Source organism: Macaca fascicularis, chromosome 18, assembly GCF_037993035.2.
Source record: "Macaca fascicularis isolate 582-1 chromosome 18, T2T-MFA8v1.1".
Taxonomy (NCBI): Eukaryota; Metazoa; Chordata; class Mammalia; order Primates; family Cercopithecidae; genus Macaca; species Macaca fascicularis.
Genome location: NC_088392.1, coordinates 69,137,251 through 69,162,500, shown reverse-complemented (window position 1 = coordinate 69,162,500; position 25,250 = coordinate 69,137,251). Strand labels below are relative to the sequence as shown.

Here is a 25,250-nt window from a genome sequence, read left to right as displayed (position 1 = left end):
TTTTTACTTTTGTGCGTAAATATTTCTGAAATACTGTTTGGCAATAATATATTTAAAATGCACTAGTAAGCAGTATACTTCTCCCAGAGTTTTTTGGGACTCACAGTCTTTTTGCTTTTCCAGTGTCTCTCTAAGATTTCTTGTTTTTAACTGGGATAAGCAAACAAGCCTATAAAGGCAATTGCATTTAACATTGAAAGAGTCATATTTTCTAAAGGAAAATGGAAACAAAATGAGGCCTTTCTCCCTTCACTGATTGGTAATAGGGGCTGCCCTTCTCTGGGAGGCAAATTTACAATCTAATTATACTTTTGACTTTTCATTAGTTTGGGAATGCTTGACATTCTTAATCTGAGGTTTAATTATTGCTAAGTATAGATCTTCTCTGTGGTCTCCTATGCAATTTCCCAGGGTTGTTCCAGTGGCTGCAACCCTTTGCCATGTGGCTCATCCACTGAAAATGCGGTGAATGGAAAAAACTAGCCGATGATGGCTTTCAGGCTGTGTCATAACAGAGCATCTCATTTTCATACTAGATGCTTATTCTCACTGTAATATTATTTCAAAACAACTCTTGCAACCGTTGCCAAATATACTTAAATGGACCTGAAGTATTAGCTTTCAAATGGGAAAATGGACATTTAAATTTTGTGATAGAAAATACGTTTTGCCGTGGGTAAAACCAGCATGTGAGTGATCTCTCAGGGAGGCCAGCCTAACACACACTTCCCTTTAATAATAGCTGACATTTATTGAGCACCTGCCATGCCAGGCATTATCATTTCCTCCATTTGATGGTAGGAAAACTTGGGTTCCGAGAGGCTGTGTTACTTGTCTAAGGGTACCCAGCCAGTTGGTGGGGGGTGATCAGTATTCATGCTCAGACTGTCTGATTCCAGAATCACACGTGTAATCTCTAGCCCAGGCTCCCTCCTAGCTATACCCTAATAATGCATTCAAGCCCTACATCTTTGTGAAGTCCTACTGTGTGCTGTCACACTCCACTAGATACTGGGTGAGCAAGGTAGACAAGGCTCTATCATCTGGCCTCGTAACTGTAATGACCTAGCATCAGAGGTCTGAAGGATTGATGTGTTCTTCAGTCAGCCACTGGAGGAGATGCTCTAAACTGGAGCTCTTGCAAAGATAAAGCAGATTCCAGGATTGCTGCCCTGTGTAGCTTATCTTCTGGGAGGTTTTGCTTACCGCTGATTGAATGAGTGTGGGTGTCCCACTGTAGCCACCAACTCTGAAAACGGCCCCTACACTCGTCTTGCTAACAGGTTTGCATTGAGAAAATGAAATATTGTCAGAAGTGCCATTTTCATGAACAGACTGTAACGACCGGTGAGTGGTCAGTAAAAATAATAATACTACTAAGTATTTTAAACCAGGAACAGGAAAGCATAGACATTTTTCATAGAAAGTTCATTCTTTACTGCTGACAACAGAGTTTCTAACCACACCAACCATCTAAACCTTAAGGGAAGTAACTTCTCAGTCAAGCAGTGATTTGATTTCTTTTTCAGTGCATGACATTTGAAGAACCAAAACCAGTATCATACCTCAAAAAGGTCCTGCTGATTGCTTAAGGGCGTTTTGTAATTATACAGCAGTGAAAGCCAATATAAACATAAATTAGTAATCCCAAGTTAAGATTCCAAAGAGATTCTAGGAGCTCTCTTAACTTCTGAATTTATCAGGAATATTCTATCGATACTCTTAAAAATAGGACAGAAACTCACATTTCAGCATGGGAGATTTAAAATGAAATACATGTATTGGACCTGGATATATTAAACATGACTCCTTTATGCTTCTTGAATGACGTGATATTTTACCTCAGTATCATGTGAGGTATTATTCACTAGCCTGTGATGTTGGATGTTTTACATTTGGCGTGAAAAACTCACTTGTCTCTGGCTCTGTGGAAGAAGCCACATTTCTTTTGCCCCAGTTATTTTCTTACGACATAGAAATGTTAGGAAACTAGCTGATGTTTATAAAACAATTTATTATGCAAAGGCAAAACAGTCCCACTTTAAAGTAGATAATACATGCTTTAAAATATAACCGTCTCATAAAATACAATTATGTTTAGCAATCCCAGGCGTTGAACCCAATCATTTCTGTGTGCTGGCGAGGAGTGTGGGCTCAGAAACCAGAGAGCCTGGTGACCTCAGGCAAGTCACTTAACCCCCACTTAGTCCCCAGTTTCTTTATCAATGTAATGAGGGACAACAATGGCATCTACCTGATAGAGTTGTTTTAAGGATTAAATAGTTGTTCAGAATGGTGGCTAGTATGTAATAAGAACTCAATTTGTTTTAGTAATTGCAATATTGTGTTATAACCTCCTGCTTCCTCCCAGCAATAAGTTAATTGCCAATTATGAGCCATCTATGTTAATTTAATCAGTGATGTAATTTAGACCATGAAGGCAAATGTTCAGTTCTGAAATGAAAGTAATTTTCAAATTGCAAATGTGTTAAAGCAGACCTCAGGGATAGAAGGAGTGAGTTGTGCTCCACGTGGGGAAGTATTAGTATTGGTTGCATTCCAGCTGCCATCACTGCTATCATCATAACAAATGCAGGGACTATTCTCAAAGTGAAGTTTGTAATTGTAGTAATGAAACAGTTTTTCTATTTGTTATAGTAGTGGTATAAAATTGATAAATATATGGAAGTATATTTAGATTACCTAGGAGCACTACTTTTTTTTTTTTAGTACTATTGCTCATGTGCCTACGGATGACATGATATTTTTAAAGATCTGTGTTTCAAATCCAGTGTCCAGTTTTATCCAGTAAGGATATGACATCAAGGAATCACAACATTAAACAAATCTGTCTCTAAAGTATTCGGACAGATGTATGTATATGTATGTTTTTAAACTATATGATGTCATGTCTATTTCATCAGTAGTATTAATTTTCCATTAAGCTGTCATGTTTTTGTTTTATTATTTATAATTGGGCCACCAAGTTCTAACTCGCTTTCATTTATTCTTTAAACAAATATTTAGTATGAACTTTCTGTGTGCAAGGCCCCCTAGAAATGCCAAATAAAATGAATAAAATATAGCTTCTGTGCTCATGGAGCTTGCAGTCTGGTGGGCAAGACAAGACTTACGTGTAAACAACTGGAATCCAAAGTAGGCAGTAGAACATGCCCTATTTGAGGTTCAGATAATCTGGCTGAAGACAGGGACATTTTCTTTTCTTTTTTTTTTTTTTTTTAAGACGAAGTCTCGCTCTTTTTCCCCAGGCTGGAGTGCAGTGGCGTAATCTTGCCTCAATGCAGCCTCCGCCTCCTGGGTTCAAGTGATTCTCCTGCCTCAGCCCCCCAAGTAGCTGGGATTACAGGCACCCACCACCACACCCGGTTAATTTTTGTATTTTTGGTAGAGATGGGATTTCACCATGTTGGCCAGGCTGGTCTAGAGCTCTTGACCTCAGGTGATCCTCCCAAAGTGCTGGGATTACAGGTGTGAGCCACCGCACCAGGCCAAGACAGGGACATTTTAATTTGCAGGAGAGAATTATAGTTTGTGTTTCAGATTACATTATATTTCATATTATATTAATAGGTTAAGCAACATTAGAGGAAAATGTCTTAAAAGAGAGGAGGGCTGATGACTCATGCTTATAATTTCAGCACTTTGGGAGGCCAAGTTGGGAGGGTTGCTTGAGGTCAGGAGTTTGAGACCAGCCAGGGCAACATAGTAAGATCCTGTCTCCCAGAAAAGTTAATGGGTGCGGTGGTGAGTGGCTGTAGTCCCAGCTACTTGGGAGACTGAGGTGGGAGGATCCCTTGCGCAGTGGCACAGTCTCGGTTCACTGCAATCTCTATCTCTTGGGTTCAAGTAATTCTCCTGCCTCAGTCTCCCGAGTAGCTGGGATTGATTACAGGTGCGTGCCACCATGGCCAACTAATTTTTGTTTGTTTTGTAGAGACAGGGTTTTGCTGTTGCTCAGGCTTGTCTCGAATTCCTAGCCTCAAGTGATCCATCTGCCTCGGCCTCCCAAAGTGCTGGGATCACAGGCATGAGCCACTGTGCCTGACCTGAAATCTCTTAAGTGTGACTGACGTTTGAGTGTGGGAGGTGAGAGGAGACCAAATTCAGAGTCTTCTTGAACTGTGTCTATTAAACTTGAAATGTTGGTCCAACATTTGTAGATAATTATAGTATACTGCTTTGGCATAATTGTTTAGATAATCTAAACAACGTTAATGGATTTCCAAACAAAAAACTGTGTCAGTGTTATTTTTAAAACAAAGACCTTTTTTTTTTTTTTTTGGTCTCCAGAGAAATGGACAGCATTAGTTTTTCTTGCCAAATCACCCATGTATTTTAGGCCCTGCCAAGGCCCTTATTCAATTTAAGGCAGAGATTCAAGGCCTCATCCTGACTCTCTTATTAACATGATTAAAATGATTGGACGAGAATTTTCCTCATAGAAGAAAGGGAAGCGCATCGCCTCCCCCATAATCATCTATAAATGATAGATGCAGATGTCAAGGTTTTGGATGGTGTATTTACTTACTTCTAAGTTCTTGCAGTTGGTGGCTGTGGGGAAATCTGATTTAGCCCCCACTGCCAACTTAGGGGTAAAAGTAACAAAAACACCCTTTCTCAGTTTTGTTAGACTGTAAAGGAAGGAATAGGGTACCCATGCCTCTTTATTCTAAAAGCAAGTATCTGCTGTCTTTACAAGCATCAGCATTGCAAGTTGTGCCAGAAATTGGAGTCATTTTATGTCTATAATTTTGACTTTTGACTTGAAGAAACTATATAATTGAATCAAAAGTGATGCCGTTGTTGCAAAACATAAATTCAGCAAGCAACTGAGTAATCAAAATGAATCTCCTGTGACACTTTAAAATAATCTACAAGTATTTAAACTGCTACAGATTCCTTCATCCATTTGGGATAAAACAGTTGAATAGAAGGCCGATCTAATTCCCAGCGCCCACCCCCCACCCCCTGCAAAATATCCTGAACCTCAGATACTTTGTTACGCTGCATTGAGTTCATTCACCAGAAGAATACATAATAACTATGTTCCAGAAATGCCAAGACTGGAAAACGGAAACCACACAGGGAGCCGGATAAAAGTTTACATTTGTAAAGCTATAAAACCAGGGCAAATATTACCCATACTGTTCTTCGGGACACATCAAGATTAAAGAACACCTTTCTTCAGGTTTTACAGCCCAAAATACCTTAAGATAAATTTTCTTCAATATCAACCAGGTACTTCAGTGCCAATTTGCTGAAGCCCAAATAGAACCCGCAGCACGTATTACTCTTTTTCTTATCAAGCTTTGCTGTTGGTCCTTCCCCCAAATAGTCACCTCAGAATGGAGTTTTGTGTCTTTTGAAGCCAAATGATTAAAGTCCTAAGATATTTATTTTGGACCTTAAAACACAGTAGCTCTTACCACTGCCTCTGTCCTCTTGATTCAAAGAAAACTCATATTTATTAAGCAGACGGTTTGTGTTGGATGTTTTCCATGTGTCCGTTCACATTTCCCTCCCCAAAATGTGGGAGATAGGAATCATTGGTTCCAGCTTATAGGAGACTGAGAGGCAGACGTGAGCTTATTGCTATTACAAGGTGGAGCCAGTCTTCAAACCCAGGTCTTTGAATTTCAAAGCCCACACATTACCATTAATTCTATCAGCCTCTGGTGTTAGGAAAGAAGTCTTCCAGGATATCACAGCAACAGAAGGCGGCGTTCCAAATATTTAGCAACTCAGGCGACACACTGTGGAAGCCACCGTTCTCATATGAAAGCAACTCCGTGGAGCACTGGCCAGTGGAGAGTGACTGTAGACTCAGGGGTCCTGATGGCATCAGTCATCTGGCCCCAGGGATACAGGGGCAAGGGCCTGCTACAGTGGGTAGTGGGGACAGTAGAAACACACAGGGACAGCTTGCAGAAACACTCAGAGCAGAGGCCATTGTTTTTCAACCAGTTGGTTTGGAAGCACTTAAATATTTTAACAACCAATGATACCATACCATTTTGTTCTAAGAGTAATGACAAATGTACAAGAGCTGGGAATGGATCCTGTTTTAAACAGGATAGAGCAACTGATAGATACTCATCGGTTGACAGCACCACTGGGCCAGCATGGAAGAGAAGTCTAACTTCAGCCTAGTCCGTGTCCACGGTCCTTCAGGCTGGCTCCTAAAAATGTCTGCATTTGGCTGGGTGTGGTGGTTCACACCTGTAATCCCAGCACTTTGGGAGGCCAAGGCCGGCGGATCACAAGGTCAGGAGATCAAGACCATTCTGACTAACACGGTGAAATCCCGTCTCTACTAAAAATACAAAAAATTAGCCAGGCGTGGTGGCGGGTGCCTGTAGTCCTAGCTACTCGGGAGACTGAAGCAGGAGAATGGCGTGAACCTGGGAGGCGGAGCTTTCAGTGAGCCGAGATCGTGCCACTGCACTGCAGCCTGGGCGACAGAGCAAGACTCCATCTCAAAATAAATAAATAAATAAATAAATAAATAAATAAATAAATAAAATGTCTGCATTTGCTATGATGTTCGGTTTGGCATTTGTTGGAAACCTGCTTTGTGCTAGATATTGAAGGCTCCAACTTCAAACTGCATCTTCTGTGGCTTCAGGTTAAACTCTATACTCTGGCTTTTTGGGTGCATTTTCTGGTAATCTGATTATCAGTGCTGGTTAGCTGTTGGACCTGAATACTTTTGTTTTTGTCTGTCTGACTTTTCCATTCATATGATCTTATTTTGCTTGTTTTACATTATTTCTTATCAAAGTTAGAGATGTACATAGTTTAAAGAGTCAGATAATGTTATAGGTTTCCTGAAATTCTGAAAAACAGCACTTTCCTGCCCAGGCCACCTTCATTTCATTTTCCATTCCCCAGAGGTAACCTCTTGATAACTTTTTTACCATTTTCTTTTGGCATTTACCCCTCTGTCAGTTACCTGCTAATGCCTAAAAAAAGCATCCCGAAACCCTGTAGCTTAGAACAGCAGCTGGTGTTTTGCTCATGATTCTGCAACTCAGCCTGGACTGGACACGTGGCTTCCCTCAGGAACCTGGAGAATCACTGGGGGTTGCGGGAATGGCTGAGGGCTCCCTGGCTGGTCTCACGTTTTCCCTGCCCTCATCCAGCGATTTTCTCTCTCCAGGTGGCCTCTAGTCCAGCAGGGGAGGCGAACTTTTCACAGGGCCACTGGCTGCCAAGAGTATAAAGACAGAAGCCACAAGGCCTTTAAGGCCGGGGCCCTAGAGCCACCCACTCCCACTTCTGCCACATTCCATGGGACAGAGCAGGTCATGAGGCCTGCCCAGATTCCAGGGAAGGAAGTGGATTTGCACATGGAGGGCTGGAAGGAATTGCTGGTAGTCCTTTATGACGATGATCTGCCAGGACCCTTGTATCTCTCCGTGACCTGCTTATGGTGCTCTTGCTTCTTTCTTTTTTCTTTTTTTTGTCTTAGGCATTATATACAGACTTCCTTTTATAGCAGAGGAGGGTTTTGTTCTCTTTCACCTTTTACCTTCCCCTAACAACCCTCGCAGCTATCTCCTGTTCCCGTCTACCTTTCTAATACAGTTACGGCGTAATCTCAGATCCACATTCAGTGTTGTTATTATTGTGACAATGTCAGTGCAATTCACAGCTGAGTCATATTTCTTGCATACCTTTTTGTTTCCCCCCACCAAGTTAACAATCCTCTTGCTATTTTAGTTCCTCATACATGCTTGATTGTTCACCTCCAGAGTCCCTTCCACTTTCCCAAATCTCTCCTCTGTGTGTTCTAACATATTAGGAATTCTTTCATTTCTGTCTTCTCAAAGAAATCTTTTCTGGAGCATTCTGACCAACTGAGGGTTAGAGTTAGGTTAGGATGTACACACACAGACACCCTCAGACATGCACACACACAGTCACACGCACACACACTGGGTTTGTTCCTTATTTTAGTGCAATGCATTCTCCAATAGCTTCCTGAGACTAGTGTGTGTGGGATGTACATTTTTGGGGATTCCGCTGGTCTGCAAAGGTCTTTATGTCACCCACTCATTGAATTGAGAGCTTTCTATATTGGAAATAATTTATCCTTAGAATTTCAAAAGCACTGCTTATTTACTTTAGCTTCCAACTTTGCTGCTAAATGTGATACTGTCCTTTTTTTCTTTGTAAAGTTCTTTTTTTTTTTTTGAGACGGAGTCTCGCTCTGTCGCCCAGGCTGGAGTGCAGTGGCCGGATCTCGGCTCACTGCAAACTCCGCCTCCCGGGTTCACGCCCTTCTCCCGCCTCAGCCTCCCAAGTAGCTGGGACTACAGGCGTTCGCCACCTCGCCCGGCTAGTGTAAAGTTCTTATAAACGATCCATTTTTTTTCTCTGTCTGGAATCTTTTAGGATTTTATTTTTGTCTTCAGTGTTCTGAAATTTTATGATGGAATGACTTGGAATGACTCTCTTTCCTTTCTTTGTTCTGGGCAGTGATGGGCCCATTCATCCTGGAAACTCATGTCCTTCAATGCTGGGAAATGTGGTTCACTTACTCCTCCAGTGCTTCCCTCCCTCTGTTCTTTTTCTGGGAGACACCTGTTGTGTGAATATTAGACCCTTTAACTTGATTTTCTTTTTTTTTCGAAACAGAGTCTTGCTCTGTCCCCGAGGCTGGAGTGCAGTGATGCAGTCTCAGCTCATTGCAACCTCAGCCTCCCAAGTAGCTGGTATTACAGGCACACACTGGTACGCCCAGCGAATTTTTGTATTTTTAGTAAAGACGGGGTTTCACCATGTTGGCCAGACTGGTCTCGAACTCCTGAACTCAGGTGATCCACCTGCCTTGGCCTCCCAAAGTGCTGGGATTATGGGCTGCAAAGTGATCCCAGTGAGCCACTGCACCCAGCCTCTAAATTGATTTTCTAATTTTTCCTTATTTTTACTTTTTTTTTCTATTTATATGCCTTTATTCTACTTTCTGTAATATTTTGACTCCATCTTCCACCCCTTACCATTGAGATTTATTTCTGTGATCATATTTTTAATTTCCAAGAGTTCTTTCTTTTTCTCTTTTTTGAGATGGAGTCACACTCTGTCACCCAGTCTGGAGAACAGTGGTGCGATTTCGGATCACTGCAACTTCCGCCTCCCGGGTTCAAGCGATTCTCCTGCCTCAGCCTCCCTAGTAGTTGGGATTACAGGCATGTATCACCATGCCTGGCTAATTTTTGTATTTTTAGTAGATACGGGGTTTCACCATGTTGGCCAAGCTGGTCTCAAATTTCTGACCTCAAGTGATCCACCTGCCTCAGGCTCCCAAAGTGCTGAGATTACAGGTGTCAGCCACCGTGCCTGGCCCTTTTTCTCTGATGGTTGGTTTTTTATAGCATCCTGTTTTCCAGTTATATTATCTTCTCTTATCTCTGTAAATGTATTAATGGTATTTGTTTTTTTTTTTTTCTGAGGTATTAATTTTCCTGCATAATGTAGATTTCCTCTCAATTGCTTTATCTGGTTTCTTTATTTTCGTCTTTGTCTTTTCATGTTAGAGGTTGTGTCAGTTGTCTGATGACCCTCAACTGTCTTATTTAAGGGCAGAACATTACACAGGTTAATTGGAAACTTTTATACTGGTGGGTTTTGTGAACTGTGACCATCACTCTAAGTTTATCTGGTTGGGCTGTCCACTGGGGACCTCCTGGAATTAGAACCATTAGTTTATTTTTTTTCTTAGCTGGTCAAATTCCCCAGAGAATAACCTTCTAATCTTTACCATGGAGGGTACTTTCTGGCTAAGTGGGAGAAGATGACCCAGGATGTGAGTGTTCAGTTGGTAAACTTTCACCTTTCCCCTGATTTCATTACAGTTCTCATCTCCTGTTCCTGGTGTCCACTAGACAAGAGAACTTTTGTCTTAAGGTTTCCAAGTAATAAACCTTGAATCTTCTGCTGTGGTTAAGGAGGGGCAGTCACCCAGCTCTTTGGGTGGGCAGCTCCAACTCCTTCTCTTTTTTTCACATACTATACAAATCATCCACTTAACGTGTACAATTCAATGTTTTTTTGTTATATTCACATATTTTTTATTCATCATTATAATCAATTTCAGAAGTTTCACCACCCTGAAAAGAAACCCCTAAATAGTCACTCCTCAGTTCCCCTCAAAACCACCAGCCCTAGGCAAACATTAATTTGCTTTCTGACTCTAGACTTTCCTAATGTAAACATTTCATATAAATTGAATCACACAATGTGTGTGTGTGTGTGTGTGTGTGTTGTGACTGGCCTCTTTTACTTAGCATAATGTTTTTAAGGTTTATCTACATTGTAGTATGCATCAGTGCTTCATTTTTTATTGCTGAATAATATTCCGCTGTATAGACATACCACAGTTTATCCATTTATCAGTCAGTGAACATTTGGCTTATCTCCCCCTTTTTTTGCTATTATGAATAATGCTGCTAGAAACATTCATGTGCAGATTTTTGTATGGACATATGTTTTTATTTCTCATAGGTATAAACCTAGGATTAGAATTGCTGAATTGTATGGTAACTTTATGTTTAACTTTTTGAGGAATAGCCACACTGTTTTCCATGGTGGCTGCACCATTTTACATTCCCACCAACAGCGTGTGAGGGTTCTAATTTCTCCCTATCTTTGCCAACACTTATTATCTATCTTTTTGGTTATAGCCAACTGCTTCTTAAACTTATGTTCCACCAGTCCTCCTATTTTAGCCTCACCTTTATTCCCAAATTCCTAAGCCTGTTCAGGATTCTGCAATATCAGTCATTGCTTCTTAGCTTTCCCGGCTGCTAGCACAGGCTTCAGTTTCAGGAGTGTGCGGGTCAGTCACCATCATGGTGTGGAACTCCTGAGCCCCACAGACCTGTGTCTTCCTCTTGGTCTGGCCACTCACAAGCTGTGAGACCTTGGGTCAAATTAATGTAATTTCTCTGAGCCTTGGTTTTCTCATCTGTAAAACAGAAACATAATAGAATGCGGCCAGGTGTGGTGGCTCACACCTGTAATCCCAGCACTATGGGAGGCTGAGGCACGCAGATCACTTGAGGCCAGGAGTTTGAGGCCAGCCTGACCAACATGGCAAAACTGCATCTCTACTAAACATACAGAAATCAGGCAGGCATGGTGGAACAGGCCTGTAATCCCAGCTACTCCGAGGCTGAGGTGGGAGGATTGCTTGAACCTGGGAGGCAGAGGGTACAGTGAGCTGAGATGGTGCCACTGCACTCCAGCCTAGATGACAGACCAAGATTCTGTCTCAAAAAAAAAAAAAAAAAAAAGCAAAATGTGAAATAGCTGGCATACAGCAGATACTGACTAAATATATTAGTCTCTTCTCTTCCCCAAACATGGTGAGTATGCAAAAAGAGAAAGACTTTATCTTTTCCCTTTAGGAATTCATGAACTAGTGGGAAAGAGAGAGACATGTATAACTCTCATTTCCTTAATTTTGAACAACTACTGTTGAGTGCCTATCAGGCATCATAAATGTGTTAGTTGTTGAGGGTACAATGTGACGAATTTCCTGTCTTCAAATGGCTTTCCATCTGGAGGAGTCAGAACCAGAACTGGAATATGAGGCAGACAGAGTTAAGTGCCATCACACTGATACAAGGGAGCGTACAAGAATGAGAGGTAAATTCTGACTATAGTGCTAGTGCCCTACTTGGTCCACAGATTGACTGGAACATGTGAATATGGATGACTCTCAGCTGTAAGCCAACAGAACCAAACTTCACTTGGAGTCATGGTACTCTGAAATAGCAAGGCACAAAGAATAAACCAGCAGCCAAATTCTGTTCAACATTCTCTGTCACAAAATCTCTGGCCAGTGTGGCTCTGTGCCAGTTACTAAGGAAAGTAGAAAAAGAAATAAAAATCACATTTTAAAATAGGTGAGCAAAATATAACGTAGCCTGTAGGATTAAAATGAAAATGCAAAAGTTCAGCTGTGGGAGCCAAGAAAATATGAGCTTATAGAATAAATCTTAAACACTTTCTGTCATTTAATATGTTAAGGTTGCTTCTTCCTCACAGACAAACTGCTGTCAGAAACAGGGATCAAGTTATGACCACTGCAGGACTTAGAGGTCTTAAATCTTAACCAAGTCCTTATTCACATCAGAGTGTGGCGGTTGTGTGGCTATGACTGTCAGAGATAGAAATTGGAAAGTGTAAGTTGCTAAAGAGACTGACCTCAGAAGAATCTCCTTATCTGAGTACATCACCTTTGCAGGTCCTGATACTGTAAGGACAATCTGGGATACAACACATTGAGCTTGGATCTATATGGTGTGAGGAAAAGGTTTTGAGAATAGAATATAGCATTGCACATCATATCAGGCTATTTGTCTTCATGAAAACCTGCCTGTCAGCCCTTGTGGGCCCTAGTATAGCCTTCTACCCTCTAGCACGTTTTAGTCATTGGGAACACTGACTACTCATTCTCTCTCCTGTGGCTATTGTTGCTTGATGTAAATCATCTCCACAACCACAAGACCCACCAGCTTTACCCTCTTCCTCTTCCTCAAGTTCCTAAACACCCAACTGTTCCATTAGCCTGAATCAGCTGTTTGCTAACTGACCAGCTGGGAACATCTGGGAGTGGGTCTGGGGGAATACCTAAGCGAGTGAACTGTGCACCAAGCTTTTTCTGCCCTGAATGCACCCAACTCTTAAGGGTAGCAAAAGAGGATTCTAAAGTCAACTTTTGAAAATATTGACTAAAACAAAGTTAACCGTTTTTTTCTTCTCTTAGCACATCTCACAGTCTCTGATAGTTCCAAAACCATTATGAATTTCCAAGAAAGGGATATAATATGTAGTGTTTTCCAATCTCTATCCTCCCCCCTGCCAAAACCTCAAAAAACAAAAACATTGAGAGAGACCGATTTAAGGCACTTCTGTATAATTGCAGTCAGAAGTCATGTGTGGTAACTTACTTGTACCCCTCATGTCTCTTGTGATTTTCTCTCTAATTTTAGAGTTGGATGAGATAGAGACTGTTTTATTCTTTTAGTGGCTGTTGTAAGCATCCCTAATCCTTTTCGGATGAGGGTTGAGATGAGAAGCAGGGAACCCACCCTGTGCTTTATGATGGGTGGCCTGTGAGGCCTTTGTTTTCTTGAACTCCTTATGGGTTTGGACATGTTAATTTGGAGGTAGAAGCAGGACACAGCTAAATTGCTTTAATAACAAAAATATGTGAAATTTGAAGTTCCCAGGGAAATTTCAGGAAGGAGAGAGAAGTCAGTCAGACTAAATGCTGCGTGGGAAAAAGATTAGAGAGGGAAAAGAAAACAAACAAACAAACAAGCTAATGGTAGCCCTGCTGAAATGAAGCTTTTGGGGGAGAATAGATATGTCTAATGGGAAATTTTAAGCTGTTTGCTATCAGTGATGCAGCATGAACCTCCCCTCTTGTTTCCACTGTGACATCTTCAGTGATGTTTCTGTGGCCCACAGTGCCTGAGTGTGAGTGGATTTGCTGCAGAGGTGGCACAGTGGTGGAAAGGATAGAGCTGGCCAAGGGCATGGATGTCTGGATACCACTGATGCTGATATTCGTGTCTCATCAACTCCGCTAGGCTGTAAGCATGTGTTTATTGAATGAATGAAAAAACAAACGAATGGATATCTAAGCATACGCAGCAGGTCAGAGTTTCTCTTTAACGGAGAACAGACGAGACTGCAGCCGTTAATACAACAGATTACCACATCAAGCATTAATATGACCGATTACTAAGTAAAGCAGGAACAGAGTATGGGCTTGATGTGTATTTGTGGAGGTAACCAATCACTGAATCAGAGAAAAAGGTGCTGTTCTCTTGGTTGTAAGCAAGTTCTTCCATGCAGAAATAACTAAAGCTTAAATCCCTGCCATGCGAACACTACTTTGATTATAAATACGTGGCCTTCTAGATTCCAAACCAAGGTCTCTTCCCTTTCTTCGGAATAAGGAGACAGTGGTGAAATACAAAGATATCACACGTCTCTGTTTTCCGTTAGACATGAACACTGTCTCACATGTGATTATTGTTATTATTTTTTTGAAACGGAGTCTCGCTCTGTTGCCCAGGCTGGAGTGTAGTGACACAATCTTCGCTCACTGCAAACTCCACCTCCTGGATTCTAGCGATTCTCCTGCCTCAGCCTCCCGAGTAGCTGGGATTACAGGTGCCCGCCACCACACCCAGCTAATGTTTTGTATTTTTAGTAGAGATGGGGTTTTGCCATGTTGGCCAGGCTGACCTCAAACTCCTGACCTCAGGTAATCTGCCTGCCTCAGCCTCCCAAAGTGCTGGGATTACAGGCGTGAGCCACCATGCTCCAGCATCACGTGTGATTTTATAAATACGTTGTAACAAACAAGTATTCTGAGCTTCACCACATTGTGTTTGTAGAGAGCATACATCTTGGGTTCTCCATAACATTTCAAGGTTCAGATATAACTAGATCATGTCTCTTTTGGGGATTGAAAAAGACTATCACAGAGGCTTCATTTCCCCTATATGCCTCTCTTTCTTGAAAGCCAAGATTGTGCAGGCACGGTGGCTCATGCCTGTAGTCCCAGCACTTTGGGAGGCCGAGTCAGGCGGATCACCTGAGGTCAGGAGTTCGAGACTGGCCTGCCCAACATGGTGAAACCCCATCTCTACTAAAAATACAAAGAATTAGCTGGGCATGGTAGCAGGCGCCTGTAATCCCAGTTACTTGGGAGGCTGAGGCAGGAGAATCGCTTGAACCCAGGAGGCGGAGGTTGCAGTGAGCCGAGATTGCACCACTGCACTCCAGCCTGGGCGACAAGAGAAAAATTCTGTCTCAAAAAGAAAATCAAGATAAGGGACCATGACTTACTCACCTCTGAAGCCACAGCCTGGCAGTCTCTGCCATGGTGAGTGCTAAGAACATGCCTTTGAGCTGAGCTGCCTGTGAGAGAAAGCTGTGTGCTGGGGCAGTAATGGACCCAGTCAGACAGGGTACCCTGGAAAGGCCTGGCTTTGGCACCTCTTACTTGTCATCAGAAAGTGTTGACTGGGCCCAGTGGCTCACGCCTGTAATCCCAGCACTTTGGGAGGCCGAGGTGGGTGGGTCACCTAAGGTCAGGAGTTTGAGACCAGCCTGACTAATATGGTGAAACCTTGTCTCTACTGAAATTACAAAAATTAGCCAGGTGTAGTGGCAGGCGCCTGTAATCCCAGCTCCTCCGGAGGCTGAGGCAGGAGAATCGCTTGAACCCAGGAGGCAGGGGTTGCAGTGAACCAAGATCACGCCACTGCACTCCAGCCTGAGCGACAGAGCAAGATTCCATCTCAAAAATAAAGAAAAAAGTGTTCCTCCTGGACAGTAGACACTGGGACCTACTTGAGGGTGGAGGGTGAGAGGAGGATGGGGATTGAAAAACTGCCTGTTGGGTACTATGCTCACTACCCGGGTGATGAAATAATCTGTCCACCAAACCCTGCAACACACAATTTACCCATGTAACAGACATGCATGTGTACCCCCGAAGCTAAAATAAAATTTGGAAAGAAAAAAAAAGTGTCCTTTAGTTGTGCAATTAATAGGAAATTGTGTCTGCACAGTGCTTGCCCCTCCTAGACCTTTACCTGGCAGAACTGTAAGTGAGCAGTTCTTTATAGATGCAATAAGGAATCTCGTGTCTACTTTAGGAATGAGATTTTAGGTCTTTTGGTAGAAAGGTTGGGTGATAAAACATCTCTCTCTCTCTCTCTTTTTTTTTTTTTGGAGATGGGGTTTCATTCTTGTTGCCCAGGCTGGAGTTCAATGGCATGATCTTGGCTCACTGCAACCTCAGCCTCCCAGGTTCAAGCGATTCTCCTACCTCAGCCTTTCAAGTAGCTGGGATTACAGGCATGTGCCACATCTGGCTAATTTTGTATTTTTAGGAGAGATGGGGTTTCACCATGTTGGCCAGGCTGGTCTCGAACTCCTGACCTCAGGTGATCCGCCCACCTCAGCCTCCCAAAGTCCTGGGATTACAAGAATGAGCCACTGCACCCAGCCGACATCTCTCTTCTTTCCATGGTGGGTCTACATTTAGGGATTTCCACAGTAAGGCTGCCTTTTGAAATGCATTTACTGCGAAACCATCAGCTGGTCCCAGTTACCCAATGGAAGGAGGGTGGGAAGGGTTTGGTTGTCATTGCAGGAGTTATGTTGGCTCCTGAGGGGCAGCAGTTAGTGAAGGAGATGACCCTGGAGCCCAGACATTTAAAAACAGGGGCTTTAGCATCAGTTGCCTAAAGATAACTTAACCCCTTGGGCGGTCGATTGTTTCTGTGAGCAGAGAAGGTTTCTGTTCACAGGAAGCATGATGACAATAGTAAATTCATGCACACGTGTGAGGAAGATATCAGAGAGAAACATTGAATTAATGTAGCGTGACGGGGTGGCCGGGTGGTCCGGAAAGGCATCTCACAGGGTCACACTTTAGCTAAGACCTGATTTCGAAGCAGTCACATTAAGAACAGAGGAAGTGCATCCCAAGCGGCGGGAGCAGACAGTGCGGAGAGCCCTGCTCTCTTTTCCACAAAGCCTGGTGTGATCCGCGAGCAGAAGGAAAGCTGCCGCGACAAGCAGGGGCGATGAAGCAGGTCGAATCCTGCCCCACCCTCTGCTTCTGTGCCCCTTGCCAGGGTTAACATTGTGTCTCTTCTTCTCTCACAGACGACTTCGCAGAGGAGGAGGAGGTGCAATCCTTCGGTTACAAGCGGTTTGGTGAGTCCTAACAAAGCTGTGTTCCTTCTCAGTGGTCAACCTGGGATGCAGCCACAGGCGCTCAGAGGCCATTGGCAGGCCACTGGCAGGCCCTTCATGCACATGGGTGTTTGCGGCTCTGAGGTCCAATTTTGGTTGGATAGTGAGTGTCTGTGTCCCCGGGGGAGGGTTTCGCACGGTTCTGAGGGGCCATGGGGCAGGAGCTGCACCCAGGCGTGGGGAAGTGATGGGATGTTTATGGGTCTGCTGAATGTAAAAGAGACCGCCTGCTAGACAAAGTGTGGTGGGAAAGGCAAATCTGTGACAAGACAGGGGCAAAATACCTGGAATTTTTCGATTTTGATATTCAGAAAACATCTTTGCTCAGGCCTTACACTCCTAACCTGGTGTTCATGGAGGAGTGAGAGCGAGGCTTCTTCCAGAAATCCGCCTGGACACAGGTGCTCTGTGGCTGGGGAATAGCCCCCAAAGGTGACAGCACCCTGAATCCTGAAACCTGAATGTTACCTTATGTGGCACAAAGGACTTTGCAGGTGTGATTAAGTTAAAGAGCTTGAGATGGGGAGACGATCCTGGGTTACCTGGGCGGGCCCTGAAAGCCATCGCAAGGGTCCTTATAAGACAGAGGCAGAGGGAGATGTGACTGCAGAAAGAGGGTGGTGTGAGGATGGAAGCAGAGATTTTTGTTATGTGCTCTGGTCAAGGAATATAGGTGGTCATTAGAAGCTAAAAATGCAAGGGCATTAATGGATTCTTCCTTCAGAGCCTTAGGAGGGAGAGCTGTGCTTCCCATATTTCTATTTTAGCTGGCTGAAGGTGATTTTAGGCTTCTGGCCCCCAGAACTATAAGAGGAGAAATCTGTATTATTTAAACCAATATGTTCATGGTAATCTGTTACAGCAGCCGCAGGAAACTCATACACGCCCTCTGCCTCCCAGGCTGCTGCACCGGGTGCTCTTCTCTGCTTTCACCTTGCTTCTCTTTGACCTTGAAATGCCAGTGGTCATTGCAGAGTTTCAAAGGCAGTTCCAGGGATTGGAGGATTTTCCCAACAGCTTGTTTCTGTGCTTGGCCAGAGAAAATGGAGAAGAATAGAGGAGAAGAGAGTGTGTGTGATTGAGTGTGTGTGTGTATGTGTGTGTGCACGTGTGTGTGTGTGAGAGAGAGAGAGAGACAGAGAGTGAATGAATCTACTTCCTGTTGCTTAAAAAAAAATCCTGGCTAGACTTTGATTAAAATGAACAACCCCCAGCTGCTCTGGCTCCCGCGTTGCTCCAGCATTTTTCCTTCTGGACACACACATCTGCATTACTTTCTGGGAAAACATACGACTTTAAAATAGGAATGCAGAGGCACCAAGCTCATCTCTCCTGCATTGGTTCCCGGCAGAGTGGCCGCATGCAGCCCCGTCGCGCCTCCTCTGTGCTCCTGTTCCTCATCTACACGATTCCATGTTTCTGCGATGGGACCTTGGCCCTGTGTTCTCCTTTCCCGGGGGGGACTCACTGAAGGCAGCAGTAGGAGTGAAGATGAAACCAAGAATTATAAAGGAGAACAAAACAAACAAAAAAACCCCACAAAGACAGGAATCAAGAGGAAAACCAAACTTGTCAAAATAAATGTGGAGATGCCTACACATTTTGGAACTCAGTAGAAATATGAAGAACCAAGAGAGAAAGTCTCTTTAGCAAGGGTGACCTTGAGAAAAATTTTTTTATAAATTTATCAGCCATGTTACCAGTTAGATGGGTGGGGATTAGATGAAAAACACACAAAAAAGCACATTGCTGACAGGTTTTAATTTATGGTGCTTAAGTTATGCATGGGAGTTGCAACAGATGACTCACAGGAGGCATGATAACCACTTACAAATATTAGCACAAACAGTGGCTGGAAGAGAATGATGCCATGCGGTACAAATAGAAGAGAGGGATGAAATTAAAGTGGGAAACCTTGGAATAGTCTATGAAAGAGACATTCCTGATGCTGAGAATTCTTGGATTCAGCCTCTAGGCAAGGTGATAGATATCCAGCATAGGGCCAGAGTAGATCTTTGCAGATGGAAGAGTCTTTGAGATGTTTGTTTTATTTTATTTTATTATTTTAGTTTTGAGACAGGGTCTTGCTCTGCCACTCAGGCTAGAGTGCAGTGGTGCGATCATAGCTCACTGTAACCTTGAATCCCTGGGCCCAAGCAATCCTCCTGCCTCAGTCTCTCAAATAGCTGGGCCTACGGGTATGTGCCACTATGTCTAGTTAATTTTTAAATTTTTTGTAGAGACAGTGTCTTACTATCTTGCCCCAGCTGGTCTTGAACTCCTGGGCTTAAGCAATCCTCCAGTGTCAGCCTCCCAAAATGCTGAGATTACAGGTGTGAGCCACTACACCCAACTGAAATGATTTAACTCTGCCTTTATTTTCACCAATAAGGGAGCTGAGGCCCAGATAGATTAAGTCCTTGCTGAAGCAAATTAGTTGGAGCTGGGGTTAGAAGATTCTGGATCTTCTAACTCTCAGGAGAATGTCGTTTTGGGGAAGGGCTCAGCAGTGAAGTGAAGTGGAGGTGACCTTTCAACTTGTGTGTTGTGGAGGGGACCCTGCAGCTCTGCAACCCTAAAGTGGACTGGACACCCAATCTGGTTCCACTGGGGAGGCCTCATCATGGTTATAGGGCTAGGACTCTGATTCTTTAGAAGGTAAGTGGGTTTTCAGTTCCTAAGAAGTGGCCAATTGAATCCAGCAGAACCCAAGAGCCCATTTCTTCAGGCATGATTAAACTTTAACCATTAAAGGAAGATCAAGTCCCTTCCATGCAGCAGGTTGATAGTACGATGGTAGGTGGAAGGTGTCCAGAGACATGTCAACGCTCTAGGCCCTGCCCCTAATCACTCCTGTCTTGAAACCAGCTACTTAAACGCGGTGGGTCTCAGATGCTGCCTTTGCCCAACCAGCAGAGGGACACCTGCCAAGGTAGGTGAGTCTACCTTACAGGGCTTTGGTGAGGTTAAGAGAGACGTCAGATGGACAAGTGCTTTGAAATTACAACACTATAATAACACAAGACTGTATTATCACTCTCCTGAGATTTGGGGCTATTCGCACTCTCTCGACATTTTGGTACAGCCAATGCATAATATCAAAGTGTGACAGACCTGAAAACTTATTCCTGAAGAAATGTAAAGGTGTGATTTTCTTCTAAAGACAGTAATATTGTAGCCTTTTATAGTTGCAAAAATAGACTGGATAACATAGAGGGTTCAGTTATTGTTTAATTTTAGGTATATGTTGCTTATGCAAGTATGATAAACACAACCCGAAATTAAGACTACAGATGAGCCAGAGGTCGGTTATTCACAGGGCAAAGGGTCATTGTTTTAGCAAATCACTACTGAGTGGGCCTGTTTCCAAAGTGAATTCATATACAGTTATTATTCAGAGGTGTTTGCTACATAAATTCAAGGCTGTTTACATAATAATATTGTGCTTTTTCAAATTTAGCATATTATTACAGTAAAGAGCAAAATGCACTATCTTCTCCAGTGATCTGGCATGGTATTCTATTTGGTGCAGTCATCCCTTGTTTACTCAGGGATTCATTATTGCATTTTAGTCTCAGCCAGGTCTTCTGTTTTTCTTCAGTCTTTCCATATACCAAGCTTGTTCAGCTCCATTCCCAAAGTTCTGGGCAGGTGTCTAAAGAGGAGATGGAGTTTGGTCTGATGGTTTTGCCACTTCTTTGCTCCTCTAACAAAAGCGTCAATGAGGGGAGACTTTGAAGGGTTAATTAAGTGAGCATTTTCAAACTTTACTCAGGCTTTGAGGGTCAGCGTTTCTTGGCCTCAGTATGCAGAGCTAATTGGGACGTAACTATAGTTACAATTTGGCAGAATTCCTTTTTTGGGACATGAGGTACCGGTATATTAATTTTTATTTTCCATAGATATGATATATACTACCACGAAAGTGACATTTTTCTACTTATTTCCCAGTTACTGTTTTCATTCAAAGCATCACACATGGCTCTAGAATCCTTTATTATTATGCTTAGCAGAAAGGGAAAGAGAGGCAGCACCACCCCCATGGCCTGAGCCCTCCCTCTGGAGCCTGCATTCTCCATTTCTGCGCTGGGGGGCGCTAGACTGACTTTGTTTGATTGGTCGCAATGGGTTCTCTTCTGTTATTTTTGGAATCTGATCGGGTATGATAAGAGATGTCCAAAGTTAGGATGATGGAGGAGCAAGAGATACATGGTTCAGCCTGTGAAAATCACGGGTGGAGTTAAGGGTTTCCAGTGAGCAACTGTGGGCAGCTGGGAACATTTGTTGTTTGTATTTGGCAAACAAAACTTTGAGAGAATTGCTTCTTTGGGGCTCAGGGATAGGAATTATTAATAGCTGTGAGAGAAAAAGATCTGAAAAATGGCAAACTGAAACAGTAACAAAAAAGTAAAAGGAAGCGTTTTCTATGGAGTAGAATTCAAGTTTTTTTGTGAAAACTAAGTGGGAGAGTTCTAAGGGGATTGCTGAAAAATTATTTAGGGGTTACAGTCCAAAACGGGGTATCAGATGCCTTTTCCTTTGCGATCAGTGTGTTCTTTGAAGCAAGTTCTTGAATAGTTTTGTTTATCCACAACTTCACAGGCCTCTCTATAGCTGTAGCTTCAAACAAGCCAGGCTTTAACTTTCCCCTTTCTTTCCTCGAAAAATAGTTGCAGATTAGCAAGTGTATTTTTAACAGTTTGGCCCACACGGTGCCGGGCATGTTGAAGCAGCCTGATAAATCTGTGTTGAAGAGAACTCAGCCCTGCCCCTCAGTGCCCCTGCCTCATGCCTTACCGTCACCTTCCCTTCCTTCTAAACCCAGCCTCCAAAGAGATAAACATATGGAACTTCAAATTCATGACTCTAGTTAAATTATTGAGCTGTTTCTTGCCAAGAGGTTTAGAGAAACTAATGTCTAAAAGCATAGAGGACTACTGAGGCTTCTGAAAAATCACAGCACGGATATGCTTAACCATATAGCTAGAAAGGAAGGTTCTTTCTGAGGCGCATGGTGAGTGTATACTTTTAATGCCAAGAGATTGAAAGAGTTTACCAAGAGGATGCCAAACTCTCTTTGGGAAGCCGCTCAAGATAAACATTTGGATGCCTCTACTTCTTGTTGCTGGGCTTGTAGGGAGCAGGCTGCCTGTCTCCCTTCTCCTGGGACTCTTCCCAGAAGCCTGGTTCATCTTCTGATTTGGAGAAGGTGTCGATTTGAAGCCATCTATCTCCGACAAGGAGGGCTCCAGGCATCCCTCTCACCACAGCCCTGCAGAAGGCTGACCCGTTCCCTGATGGGAATGCCAGGAATTTCCATCATTTCCTGTGGGGAACGACTGAATAAGCCCAGTGAGAGGCTGTCCTTCCAGAGGCACCTTTTCCAAACATTCCTAAGTGAGGCACAGGACTGACACTGGGAGGAAGTTGAAGGGCAAGGGAACAGTGGAACTTGGTGCCCCCGTGGGGTTTCTTTGAAATGTCCAAAACCATTTGCATCAAGTTAAGGGGAGAGTTTCATTTATGTGGTTTTACAAATCCTAATGGAGTTGGTATTTCTGATTTTATTTATTTATTTATTTATTTACTTTTTCAAGACAGAGTTTCGCTCTTTTTTGTCTAGGCTGGAGTGCAGTGGTGTGATCTCGGCTCACTGCAACCTCCGCCTCCTGGGTTCAAGTGATTCTTCTGCTTCAGCCTCCTGAGTAGCTGGGACTACAGGCGCCCACCACCACGCCGGGCTAACTTTTTATTATTTTTGGTAGAGACGGGGTTTTATCATGTTGGCCAGGCTGGTCTTGAACTCCTGACCTCAGGTGATCCACCGCCTTGGCCTCCCAAAGTGCAGGGATTATAGGCGTGAGACACCACGCCTGGCCTCCGATTTAATAAGAATTCAGTGTCAAAATGGCATGTGGGGAACTCAGTGCAAAAGAGATTCTCAGGCTGACTCAGCTGGAAGGGAAGTCACAGAGTAGCTCTTTTTCTGGCCCCTGTATCTTCTGCTTCCAGGCAGACAGGTGCGGCTCCTAAATGCCGAGAAAGGGAGTTCCTTGGCTGTCACTGCTTTTTATATAACCTGAGGAGATTTCATACACTTCATCACTATACATGATAACCACAGGCTCCCTTGGCAACACCATGCACCTACGTTTCCCTTCTGCCTGCCAAGAGGACTTCTCACTGGGTCAGACCCTTCTTGCCTTGTCTTTCCTGCCCATCAGTAAAAACAAGGTTCAACACTACATTCCATGTGATTATGAATTTTTTTTTTTTTTTTGAGACGGTGTCTTGCTCTGTCGCCCAGGCTGGAGTGCAGTGGCGCTGTCTCGGCTCGCTGCAAGCTCCGCCTCCCGGGTTCACGCCATTCTCCTGCCTCAGCCTCCCGAGTAGCTGGGACTACAGGCACCCGCCACCAGGCCCAGCTAATTTTGTTTTGTATTTTTTAGTAGAGATGGGGTTTCACAGTGTTAGCCAGGATGGCCTCGATCTCCTGACCTCATGATCTGCCCACCTCGGCCTCCCAAAGTGCTGGGATTACAGGCGTGAGCCACCACGCCTGGCCGATTATGATCTTTTTTAAACCATGTGAAGAGAAAGTCACGGGAAAGAAACCATTAAACGCTCCTTTGTGGATATCTATTATGTGCCAGGTGGTTTCCCACTCATTAGTTCATTGAATTCCCCCAGAAACCCTTTGAGGTGGGAATTATATGTGGTTTACAGGTGAGAGCCAAAGCTCCCAAGGTTGGTGGCATGGCCAATTTTGGAGTTAAGCCTGATTTCAGGCCTCAGTGTTCTTTCTGCTCTACTCGTGGCTTGGAAGCTCACAGACACAGCCATACTCAAGCATCCTAAAATTTTAATGGAAAAGCAAGTCACCATAAATGATCCTGGACTAAATCAGCAGCTGTTGATATGGTCTCATATTTCACAATTTCATAATATGTGTCGTATTGAACACTTGAACCCTGATTTTTCCACCATTTAAAGTACAACTCCTCCTCCCCACTTTCCCTGGTTTTCATTCACTTATGAATCCTGGTAGGGCTGTGGGAAGGAGAAGGGTGGAATAATTTGTTTATCCAACAATTGGGTTGAAACTGAATGTGGTTTGTTTTTATTTTTGGAAAAGTTAAAGAAAAAAAAATCTACTCAGCTCTGTTTTGGTTAAGACAGCATGAAGACATTTCGGTTGTTTCCAGTGTTTGTTGTTAAGGGGTAGAGTGGGAAAGAGTTTCCCTTTTGCTGGCAACTGCAAGCAATTAAGACAGATGGACTCTGAAACTTTCCTTAAAGATTTGAGTTGAGGCCAGGCGCGGTGGCTCATGCCTGTAATCCCAGCACTTTAGGAGGCCGAGGCGGGTGGATCACCTGAGGTCAGGAGTTCGAGATTAGCCAGACCAACATGGAGAAACCCTGTCTCTACTAAAAATACAAAATTAGCTGGGTATGGTGGCAGGCGCCTGTAATCCCAGCTACTCGGAGAGGCTGAGGCAGGAGAATCGCTTGAACCTGGGAGGCGGAGGTTGCAGTGAGCCGAGATCGTGCCACTGCACTCCAGCCTGGGCGACAGAGCGAAACTCTGTTTCAAAAAAAAAGAGAGATTTGAGCTGGAGATTTGACCTGTTCATTTGGAGGCCCCTTGGGAAGAGGAAAGCTATCTCCTTGGGCCATGGATTTTGAGAAAAAACTACGGTCCTCTGCAAAGTTGTAAACTAGAGTGTCTCTTTTTCTCTCTCACTTTCTCCCTGGTGCCCTTTGTGTTCAGTCTATACTATGGGGTTGTGGGGAAGGTGGTGCCCAGGAGGCAAGGCTTTAGAGTTAGACAGTCCTGATTCGCATAATGGTTTTGTCTTTCACCAGCTAAGCCTTATTTTGCGTATCTGTGAAATGGGTATGACAAGTATATGGTGTGTATTCTTTGCAGGATATTGCAAAGAATATATATTGATTATAAAACTGTAATATGTATGGGGGCCAGATATACAGTAGGTCTGCACTAAATTGTGGCTATTATTAAACTGCTGACTGCTCCCACCCCTCCCACTCTGCTCTTTCCTCTCTCCCAGGCCCTGACATTCTATCTTTGGTGTTGCCCCAGGTCTCCCCTTGTGAAGCCCAGCAGTCCTCATTCTCTCTGATCCTTCTCACCGTATTCCCTCCCTCCATCAAAATCTTACTACCCTCCCTCCTATGTTCTGTACCCTGCAGCAGCCTAGTAATTTGTTCAGGGAATTCCAAAGGAGTCTATTTTCTTTTCTTCTGTTATTTTTCTTTCTTCTGCTTCTTCTTTTTTTTTTTTTTTTTTTTTTTGAGACAGGGCCTCACTCTGTCACCCAGGCTGGAGTGCAGTGGTGCCATCACTGCAGCCTTGACTTCTGGGCTTAGGCGATTCTCTCACCTCAGCCTCCCAAGTAGCTGGGGCCACA

At 43.6% G+C, this 25,250-nt stretch overlaps 1 protein-coding gene across 1 annotated transcript in view; it reads left to right on the top strand.

The window, feature by feature from the left end:
- The window catches only part of COLEC12 (collectin subfamily member 12), a 192,658-nt gene that overhangs the window by 6,993 nt on the left and 160,415 nt on the right, over positions 1 to 25,250 (top strand). The window contains exon 2 of the mRNA XM_005587074.5: positions 16,729 to 16,779. Coding sequence (XP_005587131.1) covers positions 16,729 to 16,779 — 51 coding nt within the window. The remainder of the gene's footprint in view (positions 1 to 16,728; positions 16,780 to 25,250) is intronic.